Source organism: Prionailurus viverrinus, chromosome F1 (genome assembly GCF_022837055.1).
Source record: "Prionailurus viverrinus isolate Anna chromosome F1, UM_Priviv_1.0, whole genome shotgun sequence".
NCBI lineage: Eukaryota > Metazoa > Chordata > Mammalia > Carnivora > Felidae > Prionailurus > Prionailurus viverrinus.
Window position 1 is genome coordinate 28,226,038 of NC_062577.1, and position 26,425 is coordinate 28,252,462.

Genomic DNA, 26,425 nt, shown 5'->3' on the forward strand with positions numbered 1-26,425 from the left:
GGACGCTTGCTGCTTTCCCCAGTGAGACCCCGCCCTTCCGCTCCCAGAGTTCCCGCCCGCGATTCAAACAGGAGAAATGGCGCGGGCGTCTGTGTTGGTGGTCCCTTCCCCTCCGAGGGACGTGGAGACAGTGGCCGGGGCGGACGACGGGGCTTCGGTCGCCGCCACCTCCCGAGAGGACTTCCGGGTGCGCTGCACCTCGAAGCGGGCCGTGACGGAAATGCTAGAACTGTGCGGCCGCGTTGTGGAAAAGCTGGGGGACGCGCTGCCAGAGGAGATTCGGGAGCCTGCGCTGCGAGATGTGCAGTGGGTACGGGCCCAGTAGCCATCTCTTGTCTTATCATCCCCTTAACCCGCACCGTCTGAGGGCTCAGAAGGGGCTTACGCCGGGCTTCGCAAAGTTAGCGGTGCCGCCCGCTCGCGTAGAAGCGGCCCGAGAAACGCAAGGGGACGAGATAGATGCTAGTGTCAGCCGGGTATCGTTAATCGCTTAAGGCCGGCGCTGTCCAGTAGAAAAATACCAGGAGCTATGTATGTAACTTGAAATTAAAGGAAGAAAAAATAGGTGAAATTAACTTTAATGATATGTTTCATTTAGCGCGCTCTATCTGTATCCAAGATACCGTTTTAACTTGAAGTAATAGAAAATGAACGAGAAATTTCATATTCTTTTGGTAGTACTAAACTTTCCAAATCTGGTGTCTTACATTTAAAGCTCATCTCCTTTCGGACTAGCCACATTTTAAGGCCTCAATAACCACAAAGTGGCAGATGGCTCCCCTATTGGACAGTGCAGACATAGACTCCTGGAAAGGGTAATCCTGGAAATCGGTCAGTCACTAAACTAGGTCTTTCCATTTCCCTGTTTCAGAACTTCATGTAAAGTCCGCGAAAACATTTTCTCTGTAAGTCTAAAGTAGATAAGGAAGGGGTCTTGATTTTAAACTTCAGTGGCCCTCAAAACATTTCCCCTTCCTTTCTCATATTTTGCAAAGCCCTGAAGAAGCTTTTTTGGGGGGGGGGAAAGACACAACAGATTGAGGGATAGATACCACCTGTCTTCAGGAAACACACAGTCTATCTGTTGGGGGCAAAAAAGTTCAAAAACTCATTCACACTCTGAATGACCACAGTGCAAACAATAAAAAAAAAAAAAAAAAAGGTTAAATGGAAGAAGGAAGGAACAGTGCCTGGGTAGTGATTCTGTGTTCCAGTTGTGCTACTACCTTCTTGCAAGCAAGGGAACGATAATAGAGACATACCTCAGGACCTTTTTAGTAGTTTTTGGGGAAAGACTGTTTCATTGCATAATGATCTTAGAATTTGTCCCTTTCTAGGAAGTGCTAATGTACTTAGAACATTTACTTTACAGAAAAAAAAGGAGCTTGGCTTAACCTATCATACCTTATTTAACGGATGATTAAGTGAATTAGAAGATAAAGATTTGAAGACTTAAACTACCAAGGAATTTATTGTGTTTTATATTAAGAGCAGGTAAAAGGCAGAGGCTTAAGTATGCTGACATATCTCTTTAGCTAAAACCACATAATGTAGTAATGGAAATTCGAAAAAAAAAATTGGATTGGGGCAACCAGGTAGCTGTCAGTCAAGCTTCTGACACTTGATTTCTGCTCCTGTCACAATTTCAGGGCTTGCAAGTTCGAACAGCGCATCAGGCCCTGTGCTGACAATGCAGACCCTGCTTGGGGTTCTCTTTCTCCCTCTCTCTGTCCCTCCCTCGCTTACTCTCTCTCTCTCAAATAAACTTAAAAAAAAGATTAGATTGATATGATTTTGCAATGAAATATATTAGTTTGTGTTCTGAGATAATCTTTGAATGACCATGTATAAAGTAAGGATTTTAATTTATAAAATCTTTAAAGTGTATTTAACCCATAATTATCAGTCATTATTTGATTTATGCTTATTTTTACTCATACAAAATGTGTAAAATACATTCTCATAGTAACAAAGGCATAAAACAAAAGTCTGAATTCCTCTCCCCTATCCCCCTTCCTTCCTGGAAGTAACTTACTATTATGGAAGGCCTGGAGGGTGTAATCCTTCTATACTGCCCCCCCCTTTTTTTGTTAATATTTGTTTACTTTTGAGAGAGGGAGAGAGAGAATCCCAGCAGGCTCCACACTTTGGGCACAGAGCTCTTTGGGGTCTGGATCTCACAATGGTGGAATCATGATCTGGCCCCAAATCAGGAGGCAGACGCTTAACTGACTGAGCCACCCAGGCACCCCATCTATACCTTTTTTGGGTTTTACATCTCTCTCTCTCTCTTTGTTGTTTTAGTTTTTTGTTTTTTACGTTAATAGTGTCATGCTAATGTAGCAGGTTAGCTTTTTTTTTTTTTTTTTATCAAATATGTCTTTATTATTTGGCAATGGTTTTTAGAGATATACTTCATTCTTTTTAAGTGTTGCATGATATGGATATAGTATATTTAACCATTTTCCAAATTGTGATTTAGATTTTATTTTCCCCTCAATGTTTCACAATTTCAAATAGTGCTTTCATAAATATTTCTAATGCATTTTTTATGTTTTTTGGGAATAGTTCTTTAGGATACTTTGCTAGAAGTGAAATTGTTAGGTAATAGGGAGTGTGCATTTAAAATTTTAATGATACTATCAAATTCCTTTAGTCCTTTATTTTTTAACGTACACATTTTTAACCTTACAAAAAACAGACTAGTACAGTGGACACCCTTGTATCCATCACCAAATTTAACAGTTACCAAAATCTTGTTACACTTCCTATTTTATTTATTTATTTTTTAAGTAGTTTCCACACCCAAAGTGGGGCTGGAACTCACAACCCTGAGATCAGGAGTCACATGCTCTATAGTCACATGAGCCAGCCAGGTGCCCCATTACACTTCCTATTTTATTTTACTTTTTATTATTTAAAAAAAATTGTTTTTTAAGTTTATTTATTTATTTTGAGAGGGACATATCAGCAGGGGCTGAGAGAGAATCCAAGCAGGCTCTGCACGGTCAGCAAGGAGCCCGATGGGCTCAAACTCACAAACTGCAAGATCACGACCTGAGTGGAAATCAAGAGTCAACTGACTGAGCCACCCAGGTGCCCCTACACTTCCTATTTTATTTTATTTTTGTATATTTGTTTTTAAATGTTTATTTATTTTGAGAGAAAGAGAGAGCACGGGTGCAAGCACGAGAGGGATAGGGAAAGAGGGGGACAGAGGATCCAAAGCAGGCTGTGTGCTGACAGCAGAGAGCCTGACATGGGGCTCTAACTCACCAATTGTGAGATCTTGACCCTAGCCAAAGTCAGATGCTCAACCAACTGGCCACCCAGGTGCCTCTACACTTCCTAATTTAAAGCAAACTCCAGATCTCATGCCATTTCATCTCTGTATATCTCAGTGTACATCTCTAAAAAATAGAGTCCTTTATGAAGTAGAAATTAATTTCACTATCTTTTAGGCATTTCTTCCCTGTTGTTAACACCAACGCTCATTTAGCAGCATATGTAGGTAGTGCTTATCCCTTTGAGATTCAACTGACTCTAAATCAGAGTTAAAATGTAGAAAGAATCAATGACTGATGGAATAGTACTTAATTGAAAAGAATATACTAATAAGCTAATCTACTTTTCTTGATGTTATTTACAAATCTGAAATTCTTACTTTGGAAAATGTTTTAATTCAATATTTAAAGTTATTTTTAGTGACTTGAGTATTGTGAATTTATTTCAGACCTTTGAATCAGCTGTGCAAGAGAATGTCAGCATTAATGGCCAAGCATGGCAGGAAGCTTCAGATAGTTTTATGGGTATGTGTATTAACTTCTTCCTTGTGTCATTTCTGAGTTATTTTTGTAGCTAACTTTATTTCAGATGCTAATTTTAATCCCCATTTTCAGTGTCCCATTTAAAAAATTTCCTTCACTAGGGGGATGGGGGAAGGAAATGAATCTAAAAGACTATGGAAGCCATAAATCTGAAGCAAACAATACAGTAGGTACCTTGATTCTATATATATGCTGTCTGGCATTCTCAACAAGAATCTGATTAATCTTTGAAAGTACCCTTGTTAGTAGTTTACTGGAAAATACTGTACAACTATCTCCAGACAAAAAAAAAAAAAAAAAAAAACAGGCCCAGAGAATTTCTGTGATTAATGCCTTATAAATCAAGTTGTAGTTTTACAGGCGATCCTTAGAGTAGATAGTGAAGTACCCTTAGAAGTATGAAGTTAAATTATAAGAGTGCCATGTAAAGTATGAGGTAAATATATGGAGAAACCTCCTTAAAGACAGATTATTTTCTTCAAAGAAGATTTGATTGTACTAACTAATGATTTTGACGTATCTGAAGAAATCAAAGTTTTAACAGAAAGTAGTCAGTGTAGGAAGGACAAAATTAGTAGAAAAGGAATGATCTATGTGGGAAGAGAGGCAGAATTTTCCAACAATGTCTGAGAGAAGGACTACCCTGACAAGAGGGTCAGAGTGTCTTGTCTTTCCCCATAGTGATGTTAGAGATGCTGACCAGCATAACTTGGTATCACTACTTGATATCACTTAATGCAGTTATACTCTTGAGCTGATCACAAGCCTATCAAGTAACCTCTGTGGTTATAATTTTTCTTCTCAACGTTAAGATAATACTTTGCCCAGAAAATTTCATGTCTAATCCTTGGGATTATTATAGTTATCTCTTCAGAGTCACCGATGTTCACTTTCTGGTTTATATGTTAAAATGGTAAAAGCAGTAACATTAGATTTCCCAAATATCAGAGTGATTGCCAGTTAGTAGGGGAGAGGGGGTGTATCACAATCACCTAAGAGAATTTTCTTTTTTTTTTTTTTTTTTTAATTTAAAAAAAAATTTTTTTTTTCAACGTTTATTTATTTTTGGGACAGAGAGAGACAGAGCATGAACGGGGGAGGGGCAGAGAGAGAGGGAGACACAGAATCGGAAACAGGCTCCAGGCTCCGAGCCATCAGCCCAGAGCCTGACGCGGGGCTCGAACTCACGGACCGCGAGATCGTGACCTGGCTGAAGTCGGACGCTTAACCGACTGCGCCACCCAGGCGCCCCAAGAGAATTTTCAAACTACACAGCCTTTACTGTATCTTTATCTTGTTCTGTGAAGTCACTTTGGAATTGCTTTATTGTTTGCTCCAGGCTGCCTTTAGCAATATGATTCATCAATTTATAGATTAAGATATGTATTTTCTAATAAATTGGCAGCCTAGCTGGAGTATGGTTATTCTTTGTTCCTTTTCCTCCTTACAACTGTGAGGGGAAATAGTTGAGAATACTACAATTTTACCTTCTTTCATGGGCACTTGATAACACCAGGCATTATACCAAATTCTAGGACGTAGATGAGAATACCTGGTCCTTACCATTTAGGAATTCATTGTTAATGGAAGGAAATGGACGAAGAATTACTATGCTGTTTGGGAAGGGGGAGAAGACCTAACAGAGTGGATTGTTATTAAATTAAATGCATTTAATAAATGACAGCATGCTAGATGAAAAGGAGGAAGGACATTTGAAGCAAAGAAAACAGCATACGCAAAGGCACAAAGGAGTGATATGTTTGGAAAATACCAAAAATGAATTGGGGAAACTAATGGCAGATGTGGCCAGATAGATAAATTTGGGCCATATCACAAAGAGCCCTGAGAGTTTGCTGAGAAATTTGCATTTTATCCTGTAGGAAATGGAAAGCCAGTGGAGATTTTTAAAGTAGAATTTACATGAAAAGCTTTGTGTTTTAGAAAGCTACCTGCCCGCTGTGTAGGGGTTGGATTGGAGAAGAGAGAAATTCAAGGCAGGCTGATCTTAGGGAAGTTATTACAGTAGTACAGTAAAAGATGGTGAAGACTTGCCCTAAGTAGGAAAGGAGAGAAAAGGGTTCAAGGGATATTCAGCAGATAGAATTAAAAGGATTTGTATCTGATCTAATACACAGAAGCAGTAAGTAAATTTCACAAAGGAGAGGGGTTTTTTTGTCTGTTTTGTTCACGGGGATCATTTTAGAAATGAGTGGAGAAATGAAAGAATGAATGAATATACAAGTGAAATCAACCTTCTTTCCTCTGTAACTACCCTGAAAGGACTTGATTTTAGGTTTGACCAGGTACATTTAAGAATTAAAGTGTAAGTTCCTTGAGAGCAGGGGCTATATTTATTTTTCTTATCATTATATTTCCAACACTTAGCTTGGCACATAGTACCTAGTAAATACTTGTTACATTGGGTGACAAAATCCTCCCTCCTCAAATTGTTTATACATTTCAGTTTTGTAGCTTTATCATTAGGTGGCGCTGAGAAACCACTTTCCTCCTACATAAAAGATTTAGCTGGGGGACTTTTTTTAAACTGTGAAATAGTACATTATTATTTCAGGCTAATGATTGAACTTTTTAAATGGACAAATTGAAATTTAGGGAGGGCTGCCCACTTAAGTGAGTATTCAAAGTAAGCAATGGCTGATTTTCTTATAATACTCTCAAAAGAAGTAATTTAGTTGGACTTAATGAGTATTTGTCACATGAATGAGAGATACCTGATATAGGTCATTAATCTTTACCCAGTATGTATATATATGCTGATATATATCAACAATGTTTGGAAATGTTTCCAAAAATATGTATATTATTATTTCAGACTTCTTAAGGAAGCTTCTACTCAATAAAATAGATACATTTCCAGCATAGACTTTGATACAGCAGAACGCATGTGCTGTAAGGCCAGTTAAGCCAATGGCCTAGCTCTTTAGTATTTTTAACTACTTATTAAGATGATTTTTTTTTTTTTTAAATTTTTTTTCAACGTTTATTTTTGGGACAGAGAGAGACAGAGCATGAACGGGGGAGGGGCAGAGAGAGAGGGAGACACAGAATTGGAAATAGGCTCCAGGCTCTGAGCCATCAGCCCAGAGCCTGGCGCGGGGCTCAAACTCACGGACCGCGAGATCGTGACCTGGCTGAAGTCAGACGCTCAACCGACTGCGCCACCCAGGCGCCCCTAAGATGATTTTCAAAATAAGGTTGATGTACCATCTGCATTCATTTCATCCGGGGTGTCTAATTTTGGGGCTCCGTTTCAGAGGCCTTTGTTGAATCAAAATTTCTGTACTCCTGACAAGGTCCCCATGTGATTTTTCATTCTGCTGAAGTTTGAGAGTCACTATTTTAAAACAGGAAAGCAATGGATAACATAGTTTTAGCTAAATCAAAGAAATTCTAAAGTCACTGTGTCTCTTACTTTTTCTTACTATTTATCCAGTTGTGTCTATTTCAGATTTACCAACTCTATGCTACTGTCACAGCTTTGGTGCAGCACACAATAAACTCAAAACATGTTAGAAACTGTGACATTAAATGCCCTTTACAGTCTAGTTCTTTTGTAATTATATCATCCTTCTTTCCTTATGCTTTATCCTGCAGCCATTTAGAACTTTTAGAATAGTTTCCCCAAAACTCTTATGATCTTGCAAATACAGTTTCCTCTGACTAAAATGCTTCTCTCTGTATTTTTTCCTACATTTTTTTTAATCTAATGGATTTACATTTAGATTTCAAGGCTCAGCTCAAATGTTACTTTCTGTTTAAAGTCTTAAATTCCCCAAGCAGAGTTAGTGTTCCATTGTTCTGTGTCTGAATAGCATTTTGTTCATACCTCTGTTGGATTTATCAAGTTGTTTTGTAGTTTCCTGTTTCTTCCAGTGAACTGTGATCCCTTAGAGAGCAGGGATCACGTTATATTCATCTTTGTATTTTTCTGATTTAGGCCTAGCTTCCCATAGGTGCTCAGTAATTGATTTTTCAACGAGTAAATGAATTAATCACCAAAGTTGGGTCATACATTAACTTACCGTATTTGTTTTTCTTAATTATTTTTTGTTTTCTAAATTTAGCTTATCTGTATTACATTACTATATAGAATATAATCAATGTATTTTAAGAAAATTTTTAATATTTTTTCTCTTGAAATAGATTCTGATATCAAAGTACTTGAAGATCAGTTTGATGAAATCATAGTAGATATAGCCACAAAACGTAAGCAGTATCCCAGAAAGATCCTTGAATGTGTCATCAAAACCATAAAAGCAAAACAAGAAATTCTGGTAAGATGATTTATCTTTGAGAGAGTAAATTTTGTGTAATGTCTATTTTACTATAATAAAAAAATTAAAGTATAAGATCTATGTGGCATAAATGACATTTTGTTTTCTTTGCCTTTTCTTCCTCAATTACTACTGTTTGTCTCTTGTAAGATTTTTTCCTATTCTAAGTCATACAGATTTTAAACACAGCTGATTTTAAAATAGAATTTGAAGATGAAAGACTGACAATGACTTTACAATTCTGAGACCAAGAAGGCAAAATAAATTTATCTTTTAAGCCTTTTCTTTCTGTGTGTCGTTTGTGTTTGCATATTATTTGTGTATGTTTAAATATTTTGGAAGACCCTTTAGTTAAACTGATGATGAAGGTTGAGTACCTGTTCATAACACCGAAATTTGCTTTCTGAATTGTGTGTAATTTGTTTTGCTCCGAAAGTCATGATGGGACGAGGGTAGGTTTGCTGGGAATGCCATTGCCTCTGGAGTGCGAAATACGTGTTGCTTTAGATTATGTTATACTGTTTGTCATTAATTTTTGAAATTAGCATACTCTCACATATAAATCTTCTTGTTAATTTTTTTGTCAGGAATTGTTTTAGACAGTAAAGATGGTTACTTTACCTAAAACTTTTAGTCATTATTCCATGAGAAAAAATATAAGCAGAATTTTTAATTTATTTTCTGCTATAACAGTTCTCAAAGGAATACCCTACTCCATTCCCCCCCACTGCTTTTTAGTGTTTCCTAGGGAAAACATTCAAAATGTATTTACTTTCTCTCTCCCTACTACTACCCTCTTCTTTCCTGGAAAGAAACCTAGTAATCAGTATTGCATACAAGAGAGAAAGTTAGCAGGCCTGGGTGAAATGGAAGTTTAAAAACTGATGAAAAATGGATGGATGGGGTAAGGATACTAAAGACAGCTCTTTTAGAAAACATTTTTGTCTCCTGCTGGCTTTGGACAGGAGTAAGGCAGAACATTTTCCTTTTTCTTTTTGCTGAATTGTGGATCCTGTTCTGTGTCATCCTTGTGCAAGGGCCGTGCTAGTTTTCTGTATTCTTCCAGTTTTAGTATATGTGCTGCCGAAGCCAGCAGGTGGGTCCTGTTTCTGTACTTCCGCTCTTAGCAGTCCCAGCGTATCAAAAGGTGTGTAGGCTTTAGTGTGCTGACATGGTAGCGTGAAACAGAGTTGCTGTGGACATAGGAGCTCTGAGTCCCAGACGCCTTAAAAGGAACTTTTGAAAAACAGTCTGTCCGTAATTTGGAGACTACCTTGTCCTTTAAATCCAAAATCCAGTCTCCGTGCCTTTAATTTCCTTGTTCGTTTTTCTTCGGCGTTTTTAATGGTGCTATTTCTTAGTGTACGCAGTAGGTGGCGCTACTATAAAAGACTTAGTTTGTAATTCAGACTTCCTTTGAACTTTTCGCCTCTCCAGCAGATTTCAGCGTCTCTCCCCCCGCCCAAAAAAAAGGATTCTACTGACTAATAGTATATGTGCTTACATTAGCTGAAGGAAATGTTTATATGAAGGATTAAACGATTAAATCTGTTTAATTTATATTGTGTTTAGAAGCAGTACCACCCTGTTGTACATCCATTGGACCTAAAATATGACCCTGATCCAGGTGAGTCAGTGTTCATTTGTGGTACAAGTGAAGCATTGCTTGTAATTTTTATGAGTCCCTGATACTCTTTTAAAGGTGTCAGTGTGAAGGGTATCTTCCCTTTGATGCTCTCACTACCAGTCATCTGTGTTTAGCTCTTCACCTAAGATTATGAGAGCTTGCTCCAAACATACTGACTCAGGATCTCCAGGAGTATCTGAATTTGTGTCTGAATTTGTATAAAGCTCTCCCTTGACCTAGACTATTATAAAACCTTTTCAATCTCTAACTTCTATTGTAATACCCTCCCATTTCTAGCTGCTACTATACTATCCATTCTTTGAATTACAGCTAAAGTTATACTATTAAAGTTTCGTAGTGTCACTTCCCACGGTGATAACCATCATTGGTTTCTCATCATTTACAAAATAAAATCCAATAAAAATATAATGTTGAACTTAAGAGATATGCATACTTGATATACCTTTGAACTCAACTCTGTTTCCATTTAGATGCATCCTTTAAAACACAGAGAAGTAAAATTGATACAAATTTATGTAAATTTAGCAATAGAATTTGCATTGCTAAAAATGTGGATCTATATATTTTTTAAAATGCTGTATTCTTACATTTAAAAATTTGAAAAGATTTTCCTAAGAGACCTTTTGGTATTTTCCTTTGGCATTCAGAAGTACCATTTCTGAACTATTAGAAAAACAGTTAAGACCTTGATTTATTTGTATGGGCTATTTATAAACTTACGGCTTTGAGTAGTTAATCTTTGTCAAATTGTGCACCACTTTCTAACATGTCCCCTACCGCTCCTAAACCTCCTAAAGCCAATGAGATAAACCAAGAAGGGGATGTACAAGTGTAAACATACTCTGAAGTTTGTTAAAATCACAGCATTCACTGTGTTTGACAAATAAAAATTAACCTGGGACCTAATGCTTAATTGTCATGGCTCACTAAAAAGGGTAAGTTGCCAAAATGCAGTGGTTGACATATGCTTGTTTTGAACAACGTAAAAATAATAATTGATACCTGTGATATCATAATTACCCAAGTATTACTTTTTTTTTTTTAATGTAAACTCTGTGCTTAACATGGGGCTCAAACTTAGGACCCCAAGATCAGGAGTCACATGTTCTACTGACTGAGCCCCCCAAGTATTACTTTTTAGATATAGTTAATTTTCCTCTAAAGAAATTTGTAACCTTTTATCTTAAGAGGGAAAACAAATTTACTTAAATGATCTTTTGAAGGTCTATGTGATTTTATTCCTACCATTCCAGTTATGTAGTACTAGTGGAAAATATCCTCTGTATCATATGATTCTGACTTCAGAATTAAGCAGAGGAATAATTAGAATCTGTGTTTTGGATACATTTTGAGATTTTGTCATTCTACATTTTCATAATATTTATAAACTTAGAGTAGCATTAGTTCTTTAAGCATAGCAAAATTAACTTACAGTTTTATTAACTGTATATTTTGGGGCAAGTCCCTTGATTTCTTTAACCTCAGTTTCTTTATGGTGAGTTCTACATTTGGAGCCTGATGCTTTAGGTGTTAATTCCAGCTCTGTCACTAAATATTGTAGCATTGTTCTGCCTATATTATAGCATTGTTCTGCCTACTTGTTGAGGTTGTATTATCAATCACAAGAGATGAGGAGTTCTATAATATAGAACTAAAATACATAAGTACAAGTTTGTAAAGAAATACGACATAATAATAACTTTATTATAAATCCCATCATTTATAGTGGCATACCTTATGATACTGTGTAGCTTATAATACATCAAACTGGTAAAATCATGCAAAATTAATTAAAATGGCTTAGGAGGAAAATAGAAAGCATAAATTTGTATAGAACCTAAAAGTCTGAATAAGCTGCATGGGAAAACTTTTATGGGAACTTCTTGAAAGTTTTTTTCTTTTTGTTAGAGTATTAAATGATACTAAATTTATTTGAAAGCTGACTTTTTTTTAAAGTTTATTTATTTTGAGAGAGAGAATGTGAGCAGGGAAGGGCAGAGAAAGGGAGAGAAGGGGAAAATCCCAAGCAGACTCTGTGCTGTCAGTACAGAGCCTGACGCAGGGCTCAGACTCACAAACTAAGAGATATGACCTGAGCCAAACTTGACAGTCGGACCCTTAACTGACTGAGCCACCCAAATACCCTGGGAAGAGTTGATTTTTTAAAAATTCTTGAAATATTTCAAACATATAGAAAATATGGAATATGACATAACGAACATCTTTGTTGCTACCACCCATATTTAAGGGCTGTTCACATTTTTGCCAAATTTGTTTCAGACCTTTTTAGAAACTAAAAGCTATGGATATAGTTGAAATGTTCTCTTTACTCCCTCATCATCCTATCCTGCCTTCCTCTTACTTTAGAAGTAATCGCTATCTTCAAGCTGAGTGGCTCTTTCCTATCTGTATTTTTATGCTTTTACTTTATGGATGTGTAACCATAAATAATATGTGGCATTTGTTTTTTAATTTTTATATAAATTATATCATACTGGTCATATTCTGTAACTTTTCCCCTCTTGACATTGTACATATTCTTGCCCATATTTTGCTAATAATTGTTACTGTAAAGCTTTCTATATGTGTGTATATATATACATATGTATATATATTATATGTATATGTATATTTGTATATCTGATATATACATATATACACATACATATACACATATTTAAAATTTTTTTTTGCCAATTTGATAGGCATTGAGTAGTAAAGGTTGAGTATACTTTCTTATGTTTCCTACAGTTTCTTCTGTGAGTTGCCTCTATTTATATTCTTTGCCCATTTTTCTGTTGAGTTGTTTGAGCTTATTCACTTCTAAGAGTCATACATACAGACACATATCCATACACATGTACACATATTCTGGATTGTTTGGTTATAAACACTGTAAATACTTGCTCTCAATTTTTGGCTTGTCTTTCAACTTTATTTATAATGACATTATATGTAAATTTTAATAAGATTTACCAGGTTTTTCCCCTTATAATTTGTTCTTTGAGTGTCTTTAAGAAATCCTCTACCCAAGTGACATAAAGGTCCTTTGATATTTATTGTTTCGATTATCAAGTTTAGGTCTTGTATCCATCTGAATTTTTTTTTTTTTTAGGAAGGAATCTAATTCTGATAGCCAGTTGTCCCAGCATCATTTATTGAATAATAGTTCCCCCCACCCCCATCTTTTCTCCACTGCTTTGTAATGTCACACTCTAATATGCTAAGTTTCCATATATTTGGGGGTCTTTTCTGGATCCTTTTTTTTTTTTTTTTTTTTTTTAGAGAGAGAGTGTGTGTGCAAGCAGGGGAGGGGCAGAGAGAGAGAGAGAGAGAGAGAGAGACAGAGAGAGAGAATCCATGCTCAGTTCACAGAACCCAACATGGGGCTCAAACTCACGAACCGTGAGATCATGACCTGAACTGCAATCAAGAGTTGATAACTGGTAACATTTTGGGATTACATATTATAATTGAATATTGCTAATGTTTAAGAACACCATTGATTTTTATTGTTGAACTCTTATTAGTTCTAATGGTTTATCTAGTTCCAATTAGATTTTTTAAAATATAGATAATCGTACCATTTGCAAGTAATGATGAGTTTTGTCTTTTTCCTGCACATCTTTTTTTGTCTTATTACATTGATTAGAATCTCCAGTATAATGGTGACTAGTAGCAGTGATAGTGGTCATAATATTTTAAAATTATGAATAAGTGTATAATTTTATTGAATACTTTTTTGCCCCAACTGAGATCATATATTTGTTAACTAACTTTATTGCAGGATAATTTACATATAATAAAGTACATCAATTTTATGCATACAGTTTGAGTTTTGACAGATATATACAACTATGTAACTATTACCACAATTCAGATATAGAATGTTTTCTGCCACTCATAAAGTTCCCTTGTGCCCTTAGAGCGTATGCTTTTTGTCTCTAACTCTGTTAATATGGTAAATAAACATTGACAGATTTTTCTGTTGGTTATCTTTGCATTTATAGGGAAAACCCCATTTAGTAATGTATTTTTTTCTTTCATACACTGTGGAATTAAGTTTGCATATACTTTATACTTACACTTTGTTTAATATATTTACCTCTAGTATATTTGCATCTGTAGTCACACACACAAAATGAACATGTGCTGTTTAAAACATGCTATTCTGGGGCACCTGGGTGGCTTAGTCCATTAAGTGTCTGGCTCTGGATTTTGATTGATTCAGGTTATGATCTCACGGTTGGTGAGTTCGAGCCCTGAGTTGGGTTCTGGGTTCTGAAGTGTGGAGTCTGCTTGGGATACTCTCTCTCTCTCACTTTCTATCTCTCTGACCCTCTCCCAGCCATGCCCTCACATCCTCTCTCTCTCTCAAAAATAAGTAAATTAACTTAAAAACAAAACATGCTGTCCTTTTCTAATGTCATCAAGGTTACACTGCCCTCATAAAACAGTTTGTAAACATAGAGGTTATTTGCTCTTTGAAAAGTTGATAAGATTCATCTATAAAACTGAGCCTACTGGGTGGTTGGGTGCTATTTGACTTAGCCATTGGCTAGGTATTCTAACCATTAATATAGTTAATGATTATTTCTTCAGTTTTTTTTTCTTGAATTGATTTTGGTAATACTTGTTTGGAAAATATTTTGGTAGTATTTGTTTCATCCATGTGCTTAGTCTGTTGGTGTGAAATTGTATATACTAGCTGCTTCTATTTGAAAAATCTCCTTCGCATATGATTATTTTCTTTCTTAACATTGATTATGCTTTCTCTTTTTTCGTAATATCTTGCTTTAGGTTTTGTTTGTTTTTACAGTCTTTTCAAAAGTCAGCTTTTAGTCTTTTTTTTTTTTTTTAAAGTTTTCTGGTTCCTTGAATTCTGATCTTATCTTTAGTATGGTCTTCCTGCTTTCTTGAGTTTTCTCTAATTTATAGCTTCTTGAGTTGAACACTTTGTTTGAGAGTTATTTTTCAATAAATACATTGAAGGCTGCTAAGTCCTGCTTTAGCCATATTTCCAAGTCTTGACATGTCTAGCTCTGAGTATTTTTTAGTTTGCAAATATAGGTGTTTTCTTTGACTGCTTTCTCTCTCTCTCTCTCTCTCTCTCTCTCTCTCTCTCTCTCTTTTGCCTTCTATCATGTTGGTAGAATTTTCTTTATTCTTTTTTTTTCTGGTTTGGAAGCTATATGCTGTGTTTCTTTTCTTTTAGTGTTACCTATAAAATTGTAGCACACTAGAATTCTAAAATTATCTAACATAGTGTGGAGTTGTTGATTATTTCAAGTCCCCTTCTGTGCAAGACAAGGACCTTATTACACTTTACCCACTGAATAAGCACACCTCTTCCTCAATGTTTTTCTTTGTGTCTAGAATGTTAGTTTTTCTTTTATTAAAAAACAGTTTACTCATTACTACTTTTCTGCACTCAAGGATTAAATTTATCAACAAAATTTTCCAAGTTCTGTGATTACTATTTCTTGAATCTCATGACCTTCCTTCTAGGTTCACTATCCTTGCTGATGTGCTTCTTTAGGTATTTAAGTAAAAGTCTGAGGGTGGTAGACTCTCTTAGTTTTGTGGGGTTTTTTTAATGTTTATTTTTCAGAGAGAGGGAGAGCGTGCGCATACAGAGAAGGGGCAGAGAGGGGAACAGAGGATCCAAAGCAGGCTCTGTGCTGACAGTAGTGAACCCAATGCGGGCTGAGCCGATGTTGGACCCTTAACCAACTGAGCCACCCAGGCGTCCTGACTCTCTTCGTTTTTACTTCATCCTAGCTCTTGAATTGTATTGTACTTACTTTCATTTACCATAGGGAATATATTACATCCTTATCTTTGGCACTCATGTTTTGGATGGCTTTATTGAGATATAATTTATATATCTTACACATTTACACATTTATTTATTTATTTTATTTAATTTTTAAAAAAGATTTTATTTTTTTCTTCAAGTTTTTATTTAAGTTCCAGTTAGTTAACATATAGTATATTATTAGTTTCATGTATAGAGTTTAGTGATTCATCACTTACACCCATTATTTTATTTTTAAGTAAGCTCTACACCCAGTGTGGGGCTCAAACTTAGCAGCCCCAAAATCAAGTATCATGCTGTATGGACTGAGGCAACCAGGTACCCCTCAATTTACATTTAAAGTGTACAGCTCGATGGCTTTAAGAGTTATACAACTGGGGCGCCTGGGTGGCTCAGTCGGATAAGCGTCCGACTTCAGCTCAGGTCATGATCTCAGTCCGTGAGTTCGAGCCCTGCATCGGGCTCTGTGCTGACAGCTCAGAGCCTGGAGCCTGCTTCAGATTCTGTGTCTCCCTCTCTCTCTGCCCCTCCCCTGCTCATGCTCTGTCTCTCTCTGTCTCAAAAATAAATAAAAACATTAAAAAAAAAAGTTATACAACCATCACCAAAATTTTTTTTAATTTTATTTTTAATTTTTTTAAATTTACAACCAAAGTAGTTAGCATATAGTGTGAAAATGATTTCAGGAGTAGATTCCTTGAAACCCCTTAACCCATTTAGTCCACCCCCCCTCCCACAACCCCTCCAGTAACCCTCAGTTTGTTCTCCATATTTATGAGTCTCTTCTGTTTTGTCCCCCTCCCTGTTTTTATATTATTTTTGTTTCCCTTCCCTTATGTTCATCTGTTTTGTCTCTGAAAGTCCTCATATGAGTGAAGTCATATGATTTTTGTTTTTCTCTGACTAATTTCACTTAGCATAATACCCTGCAGTTTCATCCACGTAGTTGCAAATGGCAAGATTTCATTCTTTGGTTGCTGAGTAATACTCCATTGTATGTATATACCACATCTTCTTTATCCATTCATCCATCGATGGACATTTGGGCTCTTTTCATACTTTGCCTATTTTTTGATAGTGCTGCTATAAACATTGGGGTGCATGTATCCCTTCAAAACAGCACATCTGTATCCCTTGGATAAATGCCTAGTAGTGCAATTGCTGGGTCATAGGGTAGTTCTATTTTTAGTTTTTTGAGGAACCTCCATACTGTTTTCCAGAGTGGCTGCACCAGCTTGCATTCCCACCAAAATCAATTTTTAAACATTTTTATCACTTCAGAAAGAAATCCTTAGCCATTCTCTCCATCTCTCATCTCTTTCCCCTGGCCCTAGGTAGTCACCAATCTCTTCCTGTCTCTATAGATTTGACTGTTTTGGACATTTCATATAAATGGAATCATGCAATATGTAGTCCTTTAAGAATGGCTTCTTTGCATTAATATAGTGTTTTCAAAGTCCATCCATGTTGTAGCATGTATCACTACTTCATTTCTTTTTATTGTCAAATAATATTCCCTTTCATGTATATAATTTTTATTTATCCATTCATCAGTGTAGGGATATTTTAAAAAGTTTATTTTGAGAGAGAGGAGGCGGGGTGGGGAGAGAGAAAGGGAGAGAATCACAAGCAGGTTCCGCACTAAGCTTGATGCAGGGCGTGAACTCACAAACCATGAGATCACGACCTAAGCCAAGGTCAAGAGTCAGACACTTAACTGACTGAGCCACCCAGGCATCCCAAGACTCTTTTTTTTTTTAATAAGCTCCATGCCCAATGTGGGGCTTGACTCATGGCATCAACGGTTGCATGCTCTACTGACTGAGCCAGCCAGGCACCCCCAGTATAGAGACATGTCTCTAGTTTTTTTGTTTGTTTGTTTGTTTTTGGCTATTGTGAATAATGCTGCTACGAACATTTGTGTACCAAGTTTTGTGTGTATATATACTGTCTTGAGTGTATATAACTAAGATTGGGGTTGCCGATAACTCTGTTTAGCTTTTTAAGGAACTGCTGAACTATTTTCCAAGGCAGCTGTACCATTCACATTTCTGCCAGGAGCATATGAGGGTTCCATTTTTTCTGCATCCTCACCAAATCTTCTTATGTTTGTCTTTTTGTTTATAACCTTCCTAATAGGTAGAAAGTGATATCTCACTATGATTTTGATACACATTTCTCTGATGATTTTTAATGATGAGCGTCTTTTCATGTGCTTTTTGACCATTTTTTTTATCTCCGTTGGAGAAATGTCTATTTAAATCCTTAGACCATTTTTAAATTGTGTTATTTATCTTTTTATTGTTGAGTTGTAATTGTTCTTTATTATTCTGGAAACTAGTCCTTTATCAGATACATGATTTGCAAATACTTTCTCCTATTCTTTGGGTTGTCTTTCACTTTTTTGATGGTATTATTTGCAGTACAAAAGTTTTAAATTTTGGTAAGTCAAATTTATTTTCTTTCTTTTGGTTGCTTATACTTTTGATGTCATATCTCAGAAACCATGGCCTAATATATGGTCGTGAAGATTTATACTTGTGCATTCTTCTAAGAGTTTTATAGTTTTATCTCTTACATTTAAGTCTTTGATCCATTTTGGGTTAATTTTTGTATATGGTGTGAGATGGGAGTCCAACTTCATTCTTTTGTATATGTACGTATAACTGTTTTCAGCACCATTTGTTGAAAAGGCTATTTTTTCACCTAATTGAATGGTATTGGCAACTTTGTTGGAAGTCAGTTAACTGTAATGTGCAAGTTTATTTCTGGATTTACAATTCTGTTTCATTGGTCTCTATATCCTTAGGCTGTTTGATTATTAAAGTTTTAATAAAGTTTTGCAGTTAAGTTTTGAAATCAGAGTGTACTTTGATTCTTTTGTTCTTTTTCTCCTTTGTTCTTTTTCAAGATTGTTTGCCTCTCCTGGGTCCCTTCAATTTCCATATGAATTTTAGAATCAGTTTGTCAATTTCTGCAAAGAAGCCAGCTGGCATTGGCATAGGGATTGTGTTGAAATTGTAGATTAATCTGGGTGTAAGGCTATCTTAATATTAAGTTTTCCAATCCATGAACAAAAAAATGTCTTTCCATTTATTTAGGTCTTCTTTGATTTTTTTCAACAAAGTTTTCTAGTTTTTAGCACTTCTTTTGTTGCATTTATTCCCAAGTATTTTATCCTTTTGATGCTAATGTAATTGGAATTTAAAAAATTTTTATTTTCACTTTGTTCATTGCTTTTATAAAAGAGTGGAATTGATTTTTATTTATTGATCTTGTATATTGCAACATTGTGGAACTCATTTATTCTATTATTTTTTTAGTGGATTCTTTAGAATTTTCTATATAAAATATTATATCATCTGCAAATAGTGATAGTTTTATTTCTCCTTTTCCAATTTGGGTGCCTGACATTCATTGTTGATGAGAAATCTCCTGAGACTCTAGATGCCATTCTTTTAAAGATGGTCTGTTTTTTCTTTCCTGACTTTTTAGATTTTCTCTGTATTCTTAATGCTCTGCAAGTTTACCACAATGTGTCTAGATGTTTATTTTTATTTAGTGTATTGTTTGGTGTGTATTTTTTCTTATTTTTTTAACATTGAAAATGACTTTATTGCTTTTTCTTGATTATTGTAAAATACATTCACATTCTAAAAATGTTAAAAGATAAGAAACACATTATATGAACATACATGATTATTGCTTGACTCCCATACCTTCAGTCCACCTGCAGATTTTTCTGCCCATACCTTGAGAACATATTACAAATTCAGCCACTTTCCACCAAATCCATTACTACCTCTCTTACCCATATTCTCTCAGCAGGATTACTTCAATAGTCTCCTCGCTGGTTTCCTTCCTTTTATTCCAGTTTTCCACACAGCATCCCAAGGATTCTTTTTAAAGCATAATCAGGTCATGTCACCCCCTGCTTATCACTCTGTAGTGACTCCCCATCCTGCTTCCGTGGTCTATAAGATCCTCTCTGACCTGGGCCATGGCTGATTCTCTGATTTCATCTCTGACTTTGGTCTCTTCTGTCACCTTTCCTTATTGTGCTGCAGCCACACTAGCATTCTTGCTGTTTCCCCAAGGACGTGCCACACACTGGCCCTGTGTGTTTCGCACTGGTTCCTATCTGGCTGTTCCCTGGTTCCTATCTGAAACCACCTACCTGACTCACCTCAGTCAGCTCTCTGTTCAAGGCGTTACTTCATCAGAGAGGTCTTTCCTGACAACCTATGTCACATCCCCTTCTGACCCCCTTGCTCATACTCTGTCCCCTTAACCTGCTTTTGTGTTTTCACCACTTAACTATAATTTCTGTTTATTTTATTGTCTTCATCTCTCCCCCCACTGTTTTATAAACCCCCTGTGAACCAAGACTTTGTTTTGTCTACTACTATATCCCTAGCTAGCTCTCTACGATCATTATCTGGCATTTTACGCTCAAGAAGTGAAATAAATATATAATATTTTTGTGATATGTGATATATGTGATATATGTGATATAATATATATGTGAAATAAATATATAATATTATGTATGTGTATGTATATATATACATATATATGTATATGTACATATACATATATATGTGTGTATATATGTATATACATACATAAAATTATGTATACGTGTATATATATCATGTCATACACTTAAAAAAAAATAAGGATAGCATTCTATTTTTTACTTTTTGTTTTTGGCCTCCTCTCAGATATACACTGTTAACTTGGTGCGAATTCTTTTATCCATTTTTCTCTACTCATATAATCATACAGGAGTATATATGCATTGGACATTTGGGGCATAATATATTTTATAGAAAATTGATTCGTGTATTCAAATTATGTGCAATTTACTCTTTTAAGTATATGGTGGAAGTCTTCCAATTCAACTGCCATAAATCTTTGTTAGTATTTTAAATTATATTTTTGTAATTAGTTTTTGTGCTAATTAGTTTTATAATTAGTGAAAATAAGTTTAATATGAAATTTAAAATAATAGTGTATATATAGTAGTAAATGAAAGTCCTTCCAAGTCTGCCTGATCCCACACACCTTCAAATAAACGACTACTTTAACAGTTTGATATGTCTGATTTTAGATCTTTATCAGTTTACTTGTTTTTTGCTTGTTTTTGTTGGTGGGGGGGAGGTTTGAGAGAGAGAAAGTATATACCTGTGTGAAGTGTGAGCCGGGCAGGGGCAGAAGGAGAGGGAGAGTGAGAATCTTAAGCAGGCTCCACACCCAGTGTAGAGCCCGACGTGGGGCTTGATCTTATAACCATGAGACCATGACCTGAGCTGAAATCAAGAGTCAGATGCTTAACTGACTGAGCCATCCAGGTCCCCCATTAGATCTTTATCAGTGTATTTGTATATGGGCAGACAGCCACAGGGAGGTTTGAGTTATGATTTATTTATTTTTAATTTTTTTTTACATTTATTTATTTTTGAGAGACAGAGACAGAGCACAAGTAGGGGAGGGGCAGAGAGAGAAGGAGACACAGAATCCAAAGCAGGCTCCAGGCTCTGAGCTGTCAGCACAGAACCGGACACGGGGCTCGAACTCACAAACATGAGATCATGATCTGAGCCAAAGTCGGACGCTTAACCGACTGAGCCACCCAGGTACCCCGAGTTATTTTTTTTATGTAAGTATTATGTAATACATTCTATGACTTTTTTTTCACTCAACAGCGTAATAAATAGTTCAACTCTATTCGTAATTTCTTTGTACACACACACATAATTTTATTTAAATATATATATTTGAGGGGGGTGGGATTTTTTATTTGTTTTGTTTGCTTCCTCTTTCCTCCCATGTTCCACTCACAGTTCCAAGTATACTTTTAATCAGACGACTCCTATCTTCTAGAAAATCTTTAACCTAATCTTTGAACTTTGCTTCTTTATCATTTCTTCTATTTTTGTATTATTCTCACTTTTATTTGATAATTTATTTTTCTGCTGTCATGTCTATTATGATTTCCTTTAGCTATGAGAGGATCCTAAACTTTTAAAATTGTTTTCAGATTGTTCTATTTTTATGCCCTCTGCAGTAAATTTCTCACCTTCAAATTAGTTATATTGGCTGTCATTCATGGTTGTGATTTTTTCATGTATTTTGGAATTTTGATTTGCAAACACTTTCGTTAAAATTATTTATGTGCTTATTTTCATATTGTCACTGCTTCCCCACCCCCCCCACCCCCCTTCCTGTCTGGTAGTTGTGTGGTTGCCTTTCATCTGCTCCTGAACAGTCTCAGGCAAGAGCCGATCTTGCATTGGCAGCATGGGGCCCCTGTTCCAGTGTACTTTAGGAGACACTGAGTCTAGTCACTAAGTCAGAGGCAGCTTGGTCCAGGCCCAGGCTTTGAAATATTGTCTGCCTCCCATCACTTCTAATGTATGCCTCAGCTCCTGACTGTGGTTAATGGCAGGTCTTTTTCAGGATAGGAAAACTCAGTATCTCAACCTGTGGTTTTCATACTGCAAAGTTGACTCTTCCCATTTCCTGCTCCTCTGGAGCACTTTGGGCCCCCTTTATGTTACAGGAAGCAAATTCCTAGTTACCTACTGCCTACCTACTGTCTGCCTACTGGTGGGTCTGCAACTTTGGCCTGACTTACAGCTTTTTCTCTTCTACTTTTTTTGGTTCATAGAAATGTTTATTTTGTATATGCTTTGGGATATGTCTTTTTAATTTTCTGTATTTATCCCATGATATTTTGGACAAAGCTGGGGAGTTTTGTGACTTTCCAAGAACAACTTGACCAGAGTCTACTCTTAAAAACACAGAGCTTTCATTCCTCTGCTGAAAATTCTAAAATCTTCCAATTAAAAAAATATATGGGGGTGCCTGGGTAGCTCAATTGGGTAAGCGTCCAACTTTGGCTCAGGTCATGATCTTAATGTTCATATGGGTTCAAGCCTCACGTCGGGCTGGACAGCTTGGAACCTGGAGCCTACTTCAGATTCTGTCTCCATCACTCTCCCCTCCCTTGCTCACACTCTGTCTCTCTCTCAAAAATAAAATAAAATATAAACATTTTTTAAAAATCAAATATGTATACATATATAAAATACATTTCAAACTTCTTAACATTCCCTTATGTGATCTGGCCCCCACTTTCCTTTTTGCTGTAGACCTATGGTCCACCTTTCAGTTCTTTGAAAGTGCCTCACTTTCACACATGCTTTTTCTTGGTGCTTCTAAAGGTGGCATCTTTTCTTTTCTTACTCTTTTAAACGGTACCTCCTCAGAGAGATCTTTCCTAACCACCCTAATGACAATAGCCTTTTCCTAGTACTCCATCATAATACTTGTTTATTTCCTTAATAGCACTTGTTTACATTTGTGAATTTTCTTGTTTATGGTCTCACAAAAGTGAAAGTTCCATGAGCTTTTTTACTTTGTGTTTGCATTCTACGTGGCCAGTGTATAGCACCATGCTCAATAAATACTAAGCGACTGTTATTCATCCATGTATTCAATATATTTATTGAAGGCCTACCATATGCCAGAACTGTTTTCACTGTGGAGGAGATAATGGTGAACAACACAAGCAAGGTCCCTGCTCTATGGAGCTTATGTTCAAGTGGGAGAAGAAAAGTACAAATAAATATAAAAGTAAACAAGTAATCAGTGAGAGGGTGATGTGTTTACATTGAGAAACACTTTCTGAGGAAGTAACAAGAAAGAATTTGTCCTATGACAATCAAGAGGAAGAGCTTTTCAATCAGGGAAGAGCTAGAACAAGGTTCCTAAGTCAAGACTGATCTTGAGTATTTATGGAATAAAAGACCACTATGGCTAGAGTGGGGGGAATAGAGAGGAAGAACATTACAGGAGAATGTTAGAGACTTGGCCCAGGCCAGCAAACACAGGCTAGGAGTGTGAAAATATATGGTACCTTAAGAGAGAGACATCTCTTCAGTACTAAAGATGCTGGTGAGGAGCAGGTGGGAGTGGGTACAGAGGAATATGTGTCTGCTACCCAGAAGGTGTGTTCAACAGTTATGTTCAAGTTGTAGCAAAGGGTTATCTTCTAGAACGTCATAAATCACTGCTAGTTTTTTGTTTCGTTTTCAGCAGGGGTGCTACTTTTCAATTCATGGTTCTCATTCATGCCTTTGGTTATCCCTTTAGAAAGGCATATCCCTTGGTATGCATGCTTGCTCATTTGTGCACATAAAATGCATTGAAAATAGAAAGGAAGACCTCAGTTAATGCTTTTTTGCTGGATGTCTGAATTTGTGCAGGCTTTTAGATGTTCATGTTTCCCAGTTTAGTCAGTGCAGTGACCTGAAAGCAAAACTAGGTTGATTACCCAATCTTTCATTTCCACTTTTTCATTTCCCTATGTTTTAGAAGGCAAGTGACTAGGGAAGGCAATGTCCTCAAGGGTGCCTAACTTCCACATTTTTAAGAGCAAACTTTTTTTTTTAATATCCTTGCAGCAATCCTCTGATTAGTTGTCTACCTATGAGTTTTTGTTTGTCAGTTATAACCTTTTGTGATCCTATTAGTAAAACTAATAATTGCTTCTATATTGTCTTTTTTTTTTTTTTTTTACGTTCTTTGATGTTAATTGAAAAGACTGCCTTCTTCCCCCTGTCCTTCACTAAACATATAGTGATGACAAGGAACTATTTTAAGTTTCTCTATAGTAGACTTGATACTTGCAGTTCTTTTGCTGACCCTACAAGTAGAAGACTTAGACATAGTTCCTCTTCTTCCCTAATAATGCCGGCTTGCTTAAGCCACTGCCAGAATATTTACAGGTAGTAACCCGCTTTCAAATGGTTATGTTTCAGAAGTTCTTATTTAATCTGAGCTTTGGAATTTGAAATACATTTTCCCCCTGAAAAAGTTCGCAAGTGGTATTTTTATAAATGGGTAAGTTTCTAGGCTACCCTTTAAAGACCATTTTTTTCCTGCAATGTAGCTGAAATACTACACATTAATGTTGAAAAATATTAGGAAAATCACATTTCAGATGTACATTAGTTCCACTACAGATGTTTAAATAGGATTTGGGGGGAACGGTTTGGATCCCTAAACACCTTTGCAGTGAGAGGGAAGTGGTGTCACAAAGATGTTCCCATGAAAGCTATGGAGAGAAGGCCATTGGGAATGCTTCTAGAGGAAGCCCATCCCCAGTCTCCTACATGGCAGGTGCCAGCTCTGTGCATGTGATACATTCTTAAGTCAGATGTTTGTGTAACGGGTACATACATGCTTTTACTAGTGAGAAGTGAAAAATTGATTTAAAAATCTTGAGTGAGGGAGTGAAAGTTTTATATATTTTGAAATTTTCTAAGCAGATATTAATGTTGGAAAATGCTATTTTGATGTGTTTATAGGCAACATATTCACATATGTTAGTGATCATTTTTAATTGTGTGTTTGTTTTCTCCCCTCTTATAGTACTTTTTAAAATCTTTGTGTGCTTGGTTTTTTTCCTAAAATTATTGATGTTCCTTAATTTTCAATGAAAGGAATTTAATTACCTTAAAAAAAAAAAAGAAGGTACTATAATGTTAATAGTTAACGCAGAGTTAACTCTAGAATTGTTCTATTTTTAGTTTTTACCAGACATAATTTATTTTTATTTCAAGAGATTTTTAATATGTTAGAACTAATTTTTGACCATTTGTTATATTGTTATGAGTATAGTATAATTCCAGACAAAATGGTTATTTTGGAAAGTTACATATAGAACATAAAAGAGCATGTGCTTTGAATTCTAGGAAATGTGGGTTCTAGTTCTATTCTAGATCATTTCTCAGTTCTCACAGCTCTGTTTTCTTATCTATAAAAGGCGGCTGATGAAACCTGCTTGCCTCACAGGGTTACTAATGGTAATACACAAGATTGATTGTTAATGGATGCCACCCCACACTACTACAGGAATGGGCTGTTGGGATTAAGTAGACAGTTACTATGCCATTGGGTTTCTCTTCTCTGTGCTCCTATTTCCTTTTCATAGCCAAGTTTCTCAAAGAATAATCTACAGTCATCAGCTTCGCTTTTAATCTCTCACTTTTGTCAAGAAATCAGTAATATTTAGTATTTATATTGTTATGACTATATAAGTGTTCTTCAGTATGAGTCAGGTAATCATTACTATGAGTATATTTCTTTCTTGAACAGCTTCCCATCCTCCTTCAGAATGATAATGGCTTTATTTTTCTGTTTGCTTTGTTTGCTGTTGTGTCTATCACTAATTCTTTCCCAAACACTTCAGTAGAACTATAAAATTCCTCTCAATGTGGTAAACACTTTAGGTTATCCATCAAATCCATTTTAAACCTTTTCCTTTTTCTTGGAGATATTCCTCTGGGAGGCTTTTGTCTTCCTATTCTAAGCAGGACTGGTTGCTCTCTAGGCCTGCTGCAAAACTTTTGTCCCATTTGTCCCTTTCTCATCATCCTAGGAATTTCCTGTACTTCTGTTTTGAATCCTGTTTCCTGGTTCCTGTGTTTTCTTCTTTCTTGATTTATTCCCTTGTTTTGGTGTAGCACATCCTCTACCATCCACCTCCTATTCCCACTTACCCCAGCCATCCAGCACCAGATCCTTTTTTAAGGCAACTCTTAGAGCACCTCTGAAACTTCTACTCTCCTTTCAGTTTTCCTGTTGGATTGACCTCACCCCTCTTTTGCCTCCACAGCGCACTCTTATCATAGTCTTGTTCCATCATACGTACTGAGCACCTGCTCTACATGTCAGGCATTGTGTTCAACACTTAGGGAGTCCAAGGTTAAGAGAATGATGTTCCCAAGGAAGTTCTAAAAATTAAGTTTGAACACTGGTTCTCACT

The 26,425-nt window shown here is 36.1% G+C and overlaps 1 protein-coding gene and 1 pseudogene across 1 annotated transcript in view; one reads left to right on the forward strand and one right to left on the reverse strand.

Moving 5' to 3' along the window:
* Positions 1-38: 38 nt before the first annotated feature.
* Positions 39-26,425, forward strand: part of NSL1 (NSL1 component of MIS12 kinetochore complex) — a 35,430-nt gene continuing 9,043 nt past the window's right edge. Inside the window, exons 1-4 of the mRNA XM_047840801.1 lie at positions 39-310; positions 3,734-3,809; positions 7,992-8,122; positions 9,695-9,749. Of these exons, the coding sequence (XP_047696757.1) occupies positions 77-310; positions 3,734-3,809; positions 7,992-8,122; positions 9,695-9,749 (496 nt within the window). The 5' untranslated portion in view covers positions 39-76. The remainder of the gene's footprint in view (positions 311-3,733; positions 3,810-7,991; positions 8,123-9,694; positions 9,750-26,425) is intronic.
* LOC125155876 (uncharacterized) lies at positions 9,122-9,217 on the reverse strand (annotated as a pseudogene).